At 35.8% G+C, this 13,136-nt stretch overlaps 1 protein-coding gene across 3 annotated transcripts in view; it reads right to left on the reverse strand.

Moving 5' to 3' along the window:
* Positions 1-2,157: 2,157 nt before the first annotated feature.
* Positions 2,158-13,136, reverse strand: part of HAPLN1 (hyaluronan and proteoglycan link protein 1) — an 82,290-nt gene continuing 71,311 nt past the window's right edge. For all 3 annotated transcript variants that reach the window (XM_001112414.4, XM_078004439.1, XM_078004441.1), the window contains 2 exons: positions 6,607-6,909; positions 2,158-3,966 (listed from right to left, as the gene is read on the reverse strand). In XM_001112414.4, the coding sequence (XP_001112414.2) occupies positions 3,677-3,966; positions 6,607-6,909 (593 nt within the window). In that variant the 3' untranslated portion in view covers positions 2,158-3,676. The remainder of the gene's footprint in view (positions 3,967-6,606; positions 6,910-13,136) is intronic.

Below are 13,136 nucleotides of genomic sequence, written 5' to 3' on the forward strand. Positions count from 1 at the left end.
ACTCATGATTAAGTTATAAAGCATTTAAAATGTGTTAATCTAATCAACAACACCATAGATTTCTGGGATTGCTGAACTGGTGGGCAAAATAAATTATGCTTTGAGTCATACACAAAGAGAAAAAAGTCAGTATATTTTGGGATAATACTATAGTTGATTTAGCGACATCATATATATGCTCTTTTTTTTTGACTTTGCAAGAGTACTAGGAAATGAAAATTGTACGTATTTACAATTTGAAGTCAAATGTATCAGAACAAGAATGAATTAAATGCCTTTTTTTTTGAAATAATGTATTTACAGAGTTTGACACAAAGAAAAATAGCTAAGATTCTACAACTCAGAAGAATTAAAAGATACTTCAGTAACACAAAATTGACTTTTAATGTACCAGTTCATTGTATCTTACAGAAAATGAAAACATTTTTTTTTTTTGGTAATACAGATTGATTCTTCTTCTCAAATTTATACTTGATGTCTATTAAATGCCTTTAAATATTGGTTTTCTTTTAATCAGGTGGCTTAATGACTTTTGTATTTTTCATCTCTTTCGTCGTACATCCATTGCCGCTCTGGCAGTAGTGAGCTATGATATAGTTAACTTCTTAACAAAACGATGTCAGTTATCCATTGATATTTCTTAATGCATTCTATGCTAAAAACTGATAAGTGATTCCCTTTTAATCCTCCCCTCCTTAGTGGTCAGCTACTCCATGAGACCACCATATTCTTTGGAGTACTAAAATCAAGAAACCCAGAATGGCTGCCAGCAACCAAATTGGAATCTCCTTTGAGTCTACTTCTAATTGCCAAAATAAAAAGTGACTATATTATTGCATAAAATAACACTTTAACAGGTACCGGCCCCCTTTCCATGAGAGAAAGTTTAAATTTACAAATGCCATATTTGGCTTAAAATTACTGTGATACAATATGGCAGTACTCATTTAAAGATGGCTTCCAGTGTTAATGTGAACAACTTATTTTCACTCTTATATTGTCTTTTTATTTGAATTGCTTCTTTTTGTTTGGGTTTTCCAATGCAGATGTCTCAGTGAAATGTGCAGATATACTTTGTTCCTTACACGGTCACCAGTGTTAATTATGGACAAATACATTAGAACAAGGGTTCCTAGCCCAGCCTCCCATCTAATCTCTTTGATACTCTTGGAATCTAAGTCTGAGGAGCGATTTCTGAATTAGCCAGTGTTGTACCAAACTTTCTGTTAGAAATTGTATTAGAATAACCTTTCTTTTTCAGACATGCTCAATGAGACATCTTGGGTAATGAAGTAGGAAAATAGACATTTGGTGGAAAAACAGCAAAATAAGAACATTAAAAAGACTAATTCAAGTAGGAGTATAAAGGGCATGGAAATTCTGATCCTTTGAGCAAAATGAGAAGACAAAATTTCTGCCCAGCAGTATTCATTGTGTTAAGATATTTTGTTTTTTACACGAATGGAAAAATGATGTGTAATTGCTATAGATTTTAATCAGCTAACAGTCACTCCAGAGATTTTGATCAGCACCAATTCCTATACTAGTAAGTATTTAAAAGTTAAGAAATACTACTACATTTAACATTATAAAGGTAGAGTTCCGGACATAACTGAAAATTAGATGCTTGCTTCAATAGAAATTTGTTCTACTTGTATTTCCAACAAAATTATCAGAACATACATAATAACAGTTCAAGTATGGACTTCTTCCAGTGAGCTAGCCCCCATATTTGAGGTGTTAAAGTTGTTATTTGGGAGAAAGTCCCCTCTTTAAATAACATATCATCTTATCCTAGACCATTTAGGTATCTTCTTTAATTTAGAAGTGTAAGTTCTATTTATACCACCAGTGTTTGAGTTTAAACCTTACAAAATCTTTGGATTTATAGTTTTGTACAGTTTGCATATCAAACCTAACTTAAAAATGTGCATGCATAACATTGTCATCTTTTAATATTAAAGCATCTGAAAATTTTCAGGTATGTTTTTGATCAAAGAAAGGACCTACTTTTATTACAGTATTTTGTCTGAATAATATATGATTATAGTTATGGTTTCATGGACTTCCAATTGTTCTATACCTTCCACACACGTAACTCTATCTTTATAGAGTAAATTTATTAGAATTATTACAGAGCCTTAAATGCAACCACAATCCATTCAGGAAACAGATTTATTTACTCATGTTCATGGGAGGAAAATCTACATAAAAACATTCATGAAAGCATACCAGCTATGTCATACTTGGATTATTATAGTAAATCCCATTTATTAGAATTCATTGTGAAACAATGGGAAACCATGAAATGTAATTTGAATACAAATATTGGTCCCTGTGGGGTCTCAGCAGTCATAAAAATATAGGAAAACAGAGCTTTATTTAAGATTGGAGCTGCTAATGTGGAAAATTGTGTTTTGAAGCTGGACTTAACCATTTATTCAACACCCTGAAGATTTTAGTGTAAACTCTTTGATGACAGCTTCAGCATTTGATTTAAGCCAGCAAGGATTAAGCCAGCAAGGATGACCAGCAAGGAAAGTGACATCATTAACCACATTTTCTATTTGGGATAAGGTTTAGAACTACACTGTTGACTTTTCCCCCCAAACACAGGCACTAGTTGGGTTTTCTAGTGTATATACAAATAGGAATAATAAGAATTTTGAAAGTTGGGTCTTTGTTTCTGCATTAGGGATTCCTTTTATAATGTAATTGATTTTCATATAATGTAAATATGGAATATTAAATAAGTTTAAAGTTATTTTTATAGGACAATAACATTTCATAGGCTAACAGAAAATCAAGCTGCTAAATTTTACAATTTTTCTGTCCAGCAGTTTATCTATATAACTGCCCTGAGTAGATGCTAAATGCTGCTTAGCAAATGGCCCTTAGAATTTAAATACAACTCAGTAAAGCCACTCAAAAGATAAAACAATTCCTCTCAGACATGTGTAATTTTAATTATAAGAAGGTAGAAGTCTTTCATTGGTTAAATATTATCTGCTTGTTTATGTGTCATACTTCATATAAATGGGATTATTAAAGAGTTTTAACTGTGCTTGTTACTATGGATTGGAGTTCATATGAATTTTTTTTTTTTTGGTCAAAAAGGCAGGATTTTAAAGAGTAAAATATTCTGTCTATTGGAGACTTGAAATATTAACTTTTAGAAAGGTATAGATTGTTCCCTTGTGAAACTGAGTTTTGTATAACCTCTCAGTTTATGTAAAGAAGCCTGTATTTCAAATTTGTTGCTCTAATTTGTTTATTGTAGTGCATTTTAAAATTGTAAAAATGTGTAAAGTTTGTGCTTGTAAAACCTGCTGCTCTGAGTAGCTTTACTTTCCTTAATTTAATCCTAGCAATTCTCAAGCTATTGCATGCCCCGTTCATGAAAGGATACTTTATTGGGATGATACAGCTTAAAGAGTTTGGCTCTAAGTCTCCTTACGTAGAGCTTCCCTTAAGTTTATATTAATTTATAATATATATTGAATGATAGCTTTACAAAAAACAAATCAATGAATTGATCTTTATGAAAATGACTCTTTACAGTAAGTAAAAAAGGGTAATCACAGTTTTGGTAACTTGCATGAGTTCATATTGGAAAAAAAAAACACCTTTCACATGTTCTTTATGACTTTAAAACTGATGTGCTCTAGGGGCACATTCAGTTGTATGCTCTGAAGCAGTAGACACCATACAGCTTATGCTTTTTATCTGGGAAACCCACGAAGCGCACTGCAGCCTCAGTAGGACTGCAGCGCCTTCTTGGCCTAGAGATAGGGTAGCGGACGCTGCCATCCGCCAACCAGCCCGCATCACAGCGGTCATATCCAAGAAGTTTCCAGGCAGCAAATATCTGGCCCACTTTTGCAATCTGAGCACCATCATTGAGACAAGCTTGTACCGCTTCATCATAGGTCAGTTTGGTGGGGTGGATCAGATAGTAAAAACGGCCTGTAGAGAGAAGGAGACAGAGTCAATGGGCTGGTCTTCAGTGAAGCCACACAGAGATAGAAGGAACCAAAGACGGAAGTGTTTCTCAATGAAGGGGGATATAGAGCAATGTTTGTAAAGCTTTGAAACATAGAAATGTCAATTAAATGTAGTGTCCCTAGGTCACTTCCATTAAATTAGTTTTTCCCTTGCCCCTTAATATGTGTCCAGACATGCCCCTTTTATAGCTTTAAAAAGAAAAGGGAAATGGCAGATACAGTTTCTGTTAGCTAATTAGTGACTAAAAGAGCCCTTCTGTGGCACTAGAGAAGACAGAATTCCATGTTAAAAGCAAGGGCTATTTAAATTCTAGCTGTAGCAACACTGAACCCCAGCACAAGTTTCTGGAGAGGCAAAATTTGAATGTGAAAGGATCAAAACACATTCCTGACATAAAAGTCCATTTAAAAAAAATCAAAAGCCCTCAAGTCCTTTTCATTACAGGTATCAATTAGACATTATTCTCATTCAAAGACTACGTATGAAAATGCATAAAATACAGGAAGTCACTTGCTACAGATAATACGTACTCAGAATGTAAACTTAGTCTGTGTTGGTTCGCTAGCAAAGAAGACAAATTTGTTTAGTTTTTTCAACTTCCATTTGTTGAAACCCTGACACCTAACTATTTCTCGATTTCACTAGAAAAACAAATTAGTCTCGATCACTTATTGAACAGTGTTAATTACTGAGATTCCTTCAATATGTATTAAATATGTGTAAAATGTGTAAAATATGACTTCAACTGACTGAAAGTGATAAATACATACGGACTGAAGATTTTCTTATGCATCTTAGTTTTTGGTTGAATCTAATCAGCCTCTCTTACCTGATTAGAGATTGTAATATGATGTTCCCCTGCCCCTCATTAGATATAGGTTACTGAAGTATAAATTAATGCTTGCCAGTTCTTTCTAGACTGAGAGGATGTGATTTGGAGAAAGGGTAGTGGCCACTGGAACATTAACCAGAGGTTAAGTACAATCACCTATACCAGAGTTCAGCAAACTATACTGGAACATTAACTAGAGGTTAAGTACAATCACCTATACCAGAGTTCAGCAAACTATAGCTCAGGGGTCAAAAACTGGCCTCCTACCTGTTTTTGTAAATGGAGTTTTATTGGAATACTGCCATCTCCATCTGGGTTTAGTATTTTGATGGCTGTTTTTGTGCTATAACATACACACTTACAATGAGCCATTGCAGCAGACACCATATGGCCAGCAAAGCCAAAAATATTTACGATACGGCCCTTTATAGAAAAAGATTGTTGGCCAGACACAGTGGCTCACGTCTGTAATCCCAGCACTTTAGGAGGCTGAGGCTGGCTGATCGTGTGAGGTCAGGAGTTGGAGACCAGCCTGGCCAACATAGTGAAACCCCATGTCTCCGAAAAAACAAAACAAAACAAAAAAAACAAACCACAAAGCCAAAAAACAAAAATTAGCTAGGCATGGTGGCACACACCATAGTCCCAGCTACTCAGGAGGCTGAGGAGGGAGAGTCACTTGGGAACCAGGGAGGTGGAGGTTGCAGTGAGCCCAGGTCATGCCACTGCACTCCAGCCTGGGTGACATACAGGGTGATACCTTGTCTTAAAAAAAAAAAGAAAAGGATTGTTGACCCCTGACCTATAATCTCTTTCTATTTTTCCCAAAGCATATCACCAGGGACCTAAAATATAAATGATGGGGCCAGGGCTTGCTTTGTAGGTGTGTGACCTGTGTCCTCACACAGGGCGCCACATGGAGAAGGGCTCTGCATTTAGTTTAATGCTCTGCTGTCACCATCTTAAAGTTTTTAACATTTTTGAACAAGGAGCTCCACATTTTCTTTCCTTGTTTGTTTATTTATTTATTTATTTATTTATTTTTTCTTTTAGAGATGAGGTCTCACTATGATGCCATGTCTGGTCTCAAACTCCTGGTCCCAAGCAGTCCCCTTGCCTTGGCCTCCCAAAGTGCTGGGATTACAGGCGTGAGCCACTGCACCCAGCCCACATTTTCATTTTACACTGGGCCACACAAATTATGTGGCTGGCTCTGAACAGAGCAAGAGAAGGGTTGAGAGGAGTATGAATAAAATGAATCAGTCATCAACACTGCTGCAACCTTTCCTTCTGCTTTCACCTTGAGAGTTAGTTCTACTTTCTTTTTCTTGCTTATTCCCCACTTTGTCCTGAGTTCTGTTGATCATCTATGAATAAGTGTATATGTGATTGTGAGAGGGACTGCATGGGTAATAATGAAGGCACACTTACTTTGAGAGAACCATATCCTACGGAGGGCACACACTGGCAGCATCATCTTTGACAACAGGTAACAGACCTCAAACCACATAACAGTTTCAACTATTTCATATAAAAATGGGATGAAATAAAATGTAGGAGTACTGAGAATATGTACTTGTGCTTGACTTATGTGGATATTTAAAAATTATGGCACTCAAGAACTTTTTATATCTTTTAAAACTAGAGCAAAACTTCAAAGCTTGTTTTCGTTTGTTTTTCTAAGAAGATAAGATTAAAAGCCAAGTGTAGTGTTATAGTATGGAGTAGTCTCTGAGACAAGAAAGAAGGCAGTACAGTTATTATCTTACCATTGAAATTGGATGTAAAACAGAAAACATCATATCTGCTTTTATCTTTATCCCAAAATCCGTAGTTCCTGACTCCAGGCACCGTGTTCTGGCCCCCACAGGGCTCTCTGGGCTTTGTGATGGGATATTGCACAGAGCCGTCACTAAGCCAGCCGGCGTTGCACCAGTCCAGCCCGCCCCGCCAGGCGTCGTACAGCTGGTCGAAGGAGGCGATCACAGCATCCTGGTCCAGACACGCCTGCTGAGCCTCGTGAAAATTCAGATTGTAGCGCCCCAGTCGTGGAAAGTAAGGGAATACTACACCTGTGCAAAGGAGAAAGCAAGGAGTCATTAGAAGCCCCAAAACTAACAACTCTGAGCAAATCCCACCTAACTGCTGAAAAACACAACAGACCCTCCGTCAGATGAGACAGTAGTTTTTCGTAAACTAGCAACTGTTTCTCATGATCCCTTTCCCCTTCAAGCAGCCTGTCGGTTCTGAGAATCTCATGATCAGCTTTTTTGTTTGATAACTTCAGTGATTTACTGCTTTGGCTATGAATTCAACTCAAACCTTAAAATTCTCCTTTCTGAAGACATCTGTCCGCAGATTACAGTTTCCAAATAGCCCTCCCTGAGAACTTACCATTTACTGCCAGTTCCTAGCCCTATAATGGGTTACTACTGAGCTCCATCACCCAGGGAAAAAGTCAGTATTGAATACTAAGAGTTGGTGGCAGATATAGAAATAGTCAGTATTGAATACTAAGAGCGGAGGGGACGTAGTGCTCAAAGAGAAGGTATTTATCAAAATTCACAATGTTTTTCTTAGTAACTTTTCCTATATAATTAGTTATTAGTTTTATGTAGTCTTTTAAATGTATAAAGAAGCATATTAACAAATTATTCAAATGTAGATATAAAACTCTTTTACATGGTCTTCTAATAACTTGCAGATAAGTAACCTTCACTTAGGGGGGATTCTTATTTGGAGAAACTTGAAAGCAAACTTGTCCAACCCATGGCCCATGAGCCACATGTGGCCCAGGACAGCTTTAAATGCAGCTCAACAAAAATTTATAAACTCTCTTAAAACATTATGAGTTTTTTTGTGATTTTCTTTTCTTTTTTCTTTCTTTCTTTTTTTTTTTTTTTTTTAGCTCATCAGCTATCATTAGTGTTAGTATATTTTATGTGTGGCCCAAGACAGTTCTTCTTCTTCCAATGTGGCCCAGGAAAGCCAAAATATTGGATACCCCTGCTAAAGTGGATTCCTTTGCATATCTAACAAGAACATAATTAAACAATCTTATTTCACATCAGACAGATCTGTACGGTGAGGCACACCTCCATAGAAAGCATCATGATACTCTTATATGTTTACTTTTAATGTAGCCCTTAATGCTATTTTTTTCCTGCCCTTAAATAGCACGACTAAAATAAGGGCTTTAATTTAAAAGTATTTCCATTACTATTTTTCAACTTCCACATGTGTATATTGCAAACTGAAAGTAAGGGGTTTGAAACATTTTTATTATAAACAGGAAAAAAAAAACTTCTCTAAGCTTGTCGTATAAAAGGTAGGTACAGAATAGACATCCATTGATTGACTAATGCCAAATAATTAAGTTAAATATTTTGAGGACAAAAGTTCCTTAGCAAATGTGAACAGTGTGACTTGGCATTTGATTTTGCCTGGGAAGATGTATGGCTTTCCAAAACATTTCTTTTGGTCAAATAATTATGGGAGGTGACTGAGCTGTCTCACAACACTCTGCCCAATTTCTTTAAAGCCTAAGGATTACCAAATAAGAAAGCAAAGTTACATCACTTGCTGAACTTTGAAAAGGACTACTGTGTCAGAGTATTTCTCCCATGGTTATTAAAAGATAACTAATTTAGAATCATTATTCAAGGGCTTGCCTTGAATTTTTGAATATAATTAGAAATAATTAGTATTTTAGCATGTGGAATGCAAACATTTGTCCCACTGACACAGTAATTTGGTGAGTTATAGCACATGTGCTATTTTACGAGACTGCAGATGCTATTCAAGATGAAGTACAAACTCACTAATAGCATAACCATACACAGGAAATATTTCTTTACTAAATTGTCCTAGAAGACACTACAAGAAGAAATTTCAATGGCCTTAAATCAAGTCACATCCACTGAAGGCCTCCGTAGGACATGTTTGTCCCTGTAGGGCAATCCAGCTGGCACCATCCATGAAAGGCAGAGATCCAAGAAGGCTTCCTGATCTCATTCTGCCTTCTCAGGTTCTTGGCTGAAGGATCTATAATCTGAATCAGAGCCAAAAGGAAGGAGTAAAAGCCTCTCTTGGTTGCCACTAACTCCTGTGGTGATGGGGAGGGAAGGCCTGGACATGGGTCTATCTAAGGAGGGCTCTGTCCAGGCACTGAGCTGGGAACCCAGCAAGTGCTGGGAAAAAACTATTATGGTGCCCTGATCCCTCATATCTTTTATCCTCTTTCCTCGGCAACCCTGGGAGTGCTGATGAAAAGGAAAATATTCAATTTATTCAGTAGACATTCCCTTTTTGGCTAGATTTTAAAGTGACAGAAAATCTCAAAGTGTCTGAACCTGAAGAGAGAAAGAAACCAGTGGGGTTGACTTCCATTTCCAAAATGGCTGAAGATGGTAATATTGGAGAATGCAGAATATTTTAATTTATATTAATTTTAAAGACCTGGAAAATCTTTCAGGTTTAAATTCACTGTAGTGTATTTTGGTAGACTCTCATAAACATCGGGAAATTTTTTTCTCTAGTAATTTGTCCTTGATTAACCACTGAGCATTACTTAAATATGATTGATTTAGTTCCACATCCAGTGCTATACATTTTTATTTGAGTTGTTTTCAAATTTAACATAATTTCATACAATCATGTTTTAGAGTCAAAGTGAAACTTATGTTAAAATTTTAGTATTTTTCAATTGTAAGAATTGTCAACTAAGTGTTGTATCAGCTCAAAAGATTTACTTAACAAATTTGAATTACTGTTTGATATGCTGGAAATAACATATTCCAAGTAAATCACGGTAAAGCTCTATGCTTTACTCAAAGTTTTAAAACTTTCCCTATATTCTACAAATTTCACATACACATTTCAACAGCAAAATGTCTCTTACCAGCAGGACCATTTTTGGAATTTCATGATTGTTAGTATTTTATTTGTTTACTTGTTATACTTCTGGCTAGCTAAGATTTTAACATCCAATTGCAGCAACCTTCTTGGCTCTGTAGAAAAAATGTGCAATTCTTGCAGCTGAATTATGGAGCCAATGGTTGCTTTTATCCAGTGTTGCAAAAATAAGAAAAGTTAAACTTTTATGGATGGGAAAGAAGGTGGTATGATTATCCAAGAGATAACTGACTAATTTATCCTTCATACTTATATGTCAAAATATAATCAAAAGGGACATGTAAAAGTTAAAGTAAGTTTTAATAATTATATAAAGTAAATATTTCTAGTAATAAAAAGGCAGAGACCATATAGCATAAATAATATTACCTTCCTTAGTGCCTGTCATAGTGCTTATCAGTGCTATGCACATTATCTGAAATTGTGTTTCTCTTTCTGATAGTTCTCAGACTATAATTTTGTATATTTAGCCCCATTTTCACCAATGGAAGATGAATACAATGGAAGTTTGGAAGCATAAGTGTCATGTTTTTCATATCATTATTTGTGTATTTATTGTTTGCTGCGCTCAGTTGAATTGCTGATTCTGTAGTCCAAGCTTCTCCCTGAATTCCTAGGGACACTCTTTTGTTATATCTGTATAAAGCTTGTTGCTTGTTGGGTGCTATTTCTAGGTAGGTAATTGGCGGCAATCAGAGGGCTCTGCCCTATCCAAGATTCTGTATGAAAATACTGTGTTTCCATATCTAATTCTAACTCAAATGGAGGTCAGTGTTTGTTAAGGATTTACAATTATTATTATTATTTTTTTGTCAGTGTGATTATACGGACAGTTCTTAAACAACAACTGACAGCAAGGCACTGTGCTTGGTACTCTAGGACATAGGTATGGGTGTGGCCTCTTCCTACATTTGACAGGATATATATCTATATATATCTATATATATATGATTTGAGCTCAAGACAGAATAAATATATGTAGTTTGGAGATATATATATATATATATATATATATATATATATATGGTTTGAATCCAAGGCAGAAAAAAAGCTTGCAATACAAATAGGAGCTATATAATTTAGGCATCATGAAGAATAATTTTTTTTTCTAATTGGTAAAATTCTTTAGTGTAAATAGCATTTAAGCTGGTATTAAAGGACCAACACAATTAAAGATAATGTGCAATTACAGTTGGAAAAGCAGCTCAATCAAGGCATTTAACATGAGATGCTTGCCTGGCCCTTTGGTGCATGTTAGAAGACTGACAGGGAGCTTGAATACCACTGCCTGACTGGTAGATAGTCACATGTAAGAATGTAATTGATCATGAAAAAGGTTAAAAATGAGAATGAGAGCTAATAAATGATAACCAGAAGGCATGTCTTTTGCCATATGTGGTTCAGCACAGATTTCAAACTCTTACGCATAAAATCTGCTGCATCTTGAGCGTCTATCCCAGAATACGTGGAGATTGTCCTTAGCTTATGTTAAGTTTTCTCAAATTTTATTTTTATGGCTTTTATTTTATTGTTGTGGCTATCTTAATTTGTTGTAATTTTACTTTGAAATATCAATCCTCATCTTACTCTGAAGTATATTTAGATAAAATAATATCCCATCTGAGTTTTTCTTGAAAATTATTCTGTGGTAGTGGGAGTAAGAAAGCAAACTAAAATAAGATTGGCTATATCATGATACTTTTTGAAGCTGGATAATGATATATGGATTCATTATACTATTCCTTTTACTTTTCCAAATGTTTGAAATTAGCGACAATGAAAAGTTAAAAATTTTTATCCCACCCTGTCACCAATCTGAGACTTAATGCAGGCAAGCTGGAATGCTGTTGGTGGTATCTGTTGTTCACATATTTGCTTTGAGGAATTTCTCTCTCTTATCTATGGTGCCCTCTCTCCTGTTTTTCATGCTCTTTAGCTTTTGAAAGGCTTACCTTCATGGTCCAAATCAAGTATCTCTTTTTTTTTTTTTTTTTTTTTTTGAGACGGAGTCTCGCTCTGTCATCCAGGCTGGAGTGCAATGGCACGATCTCAACTCACCGTAACCTCCACCTCCTGGATTCAAGCGATTCTCCTGCCTCAGCCTCCAGAGTAGCTGGGATTACAGGCGTACACCACCATGCCAGGCTAATTTTTGTATTTTTAGTAGAGATGGGGTTTCACCATGTTGACCAGGCTGGTCACAAACTCCTGACTCCAAGAGATCCACCCGCCTCAGCTTCCCAAAGTGCTGGGATTACAGGCATGAGCCACCGTGCCCAGCCAAGTGTCTCTTTCTTAAGAATGGTTTCCATGACTCCCACATTGCACGCACACTTTTTGTATTTGAAAGTACATTGCATGCACACTTTTTGTATTTGAAAGTTTAAACACTTTATTTCAAACATTCTTTTACTTGTAAACTATTTACTGAGCATGAATTTTGTTCTTGGCTCTTGAATGTCCTCAAGTAGATCAAGTTTAACAGACAAATTTACAAATATTTACAAAACAAAATGTGATTAGAACTATAATTGAAGTCTACATAAGGTGCTATGAGAACATCACGGAGGAGGGAAATTTAACAGCTACCAGGAGCACAGGACAGGTCCTAGCTTATTGCTCCAATAACTTTGGGCCTTTCAGAATTTTCTGAAGCCTGAAGCTGCCGAATGCTACTGGTTTTGTTTTTTTTTTTTAAAGCCTCTCCTCTACCAACAGAAAATTTCTCCTTCTTGCAAACCCTCAAATCACAGTGGATAGAGCATAGGCTTCATCCAATGCCTTTGGTATCTAATTCCAGCTCTAGCTCTTACTAAAGCTAGTCGTGTTACCTTAGAAAAAGTGTTTGTCTTAAGTGTCATCTATAAAGAAGATTGACTGAACATGAACAAAATAAGTAGAACATATGATTATAGAAATTTGTGCCCACTTATTTTACTGACTTCTGCCTTATTTCATTAAATTATTTGAGAATCTTTAATGGACTATACGTTTGTTGAATGAAAAGAGCAAAGATTGGAATTGTTTCTAGCTCATGACACCAAAACAGCACTTGTAAAAATATGTATCAATTAAATTGGTTTCTTGGACCGCATTTACTTAGCTCATATGCACATATGCTATATGGCAGGGAATGTTCCCTAAGCGTGGAGAATCTGGAGATTTGCAATGGTGCAGAGCCTAGGAGAAAAAAAATTGTTTACTTAGTCCCCTTTCAGCATCCCTAATTGTGTCTTGGAGGAGACTTGATTTGACCCTATAATGCATTATGCTGTAACATAGGCTGAAGCTTCTTTTAAACAATGACCTTATTTTTATTATATTTATTTTTATTATTTCCTTCTATTTCTGGTAAGTTATACTGGTTTCTTTTAATTTAGAGTTT

This window comes from Macaca mulatta, chromosome 6 (genome assembly GCF_049350105.2).
Source record: "Macaca mulatta isolate MMU2019108-1 chromosome 6, T2T-MMU8v2.0, whole genome shotgun sequence".
NCBI lineage: Eukaryota > Metazoa > Chordata > Mammalia > Primates > Cercopithecidae > Macaca > Macaca mulatta.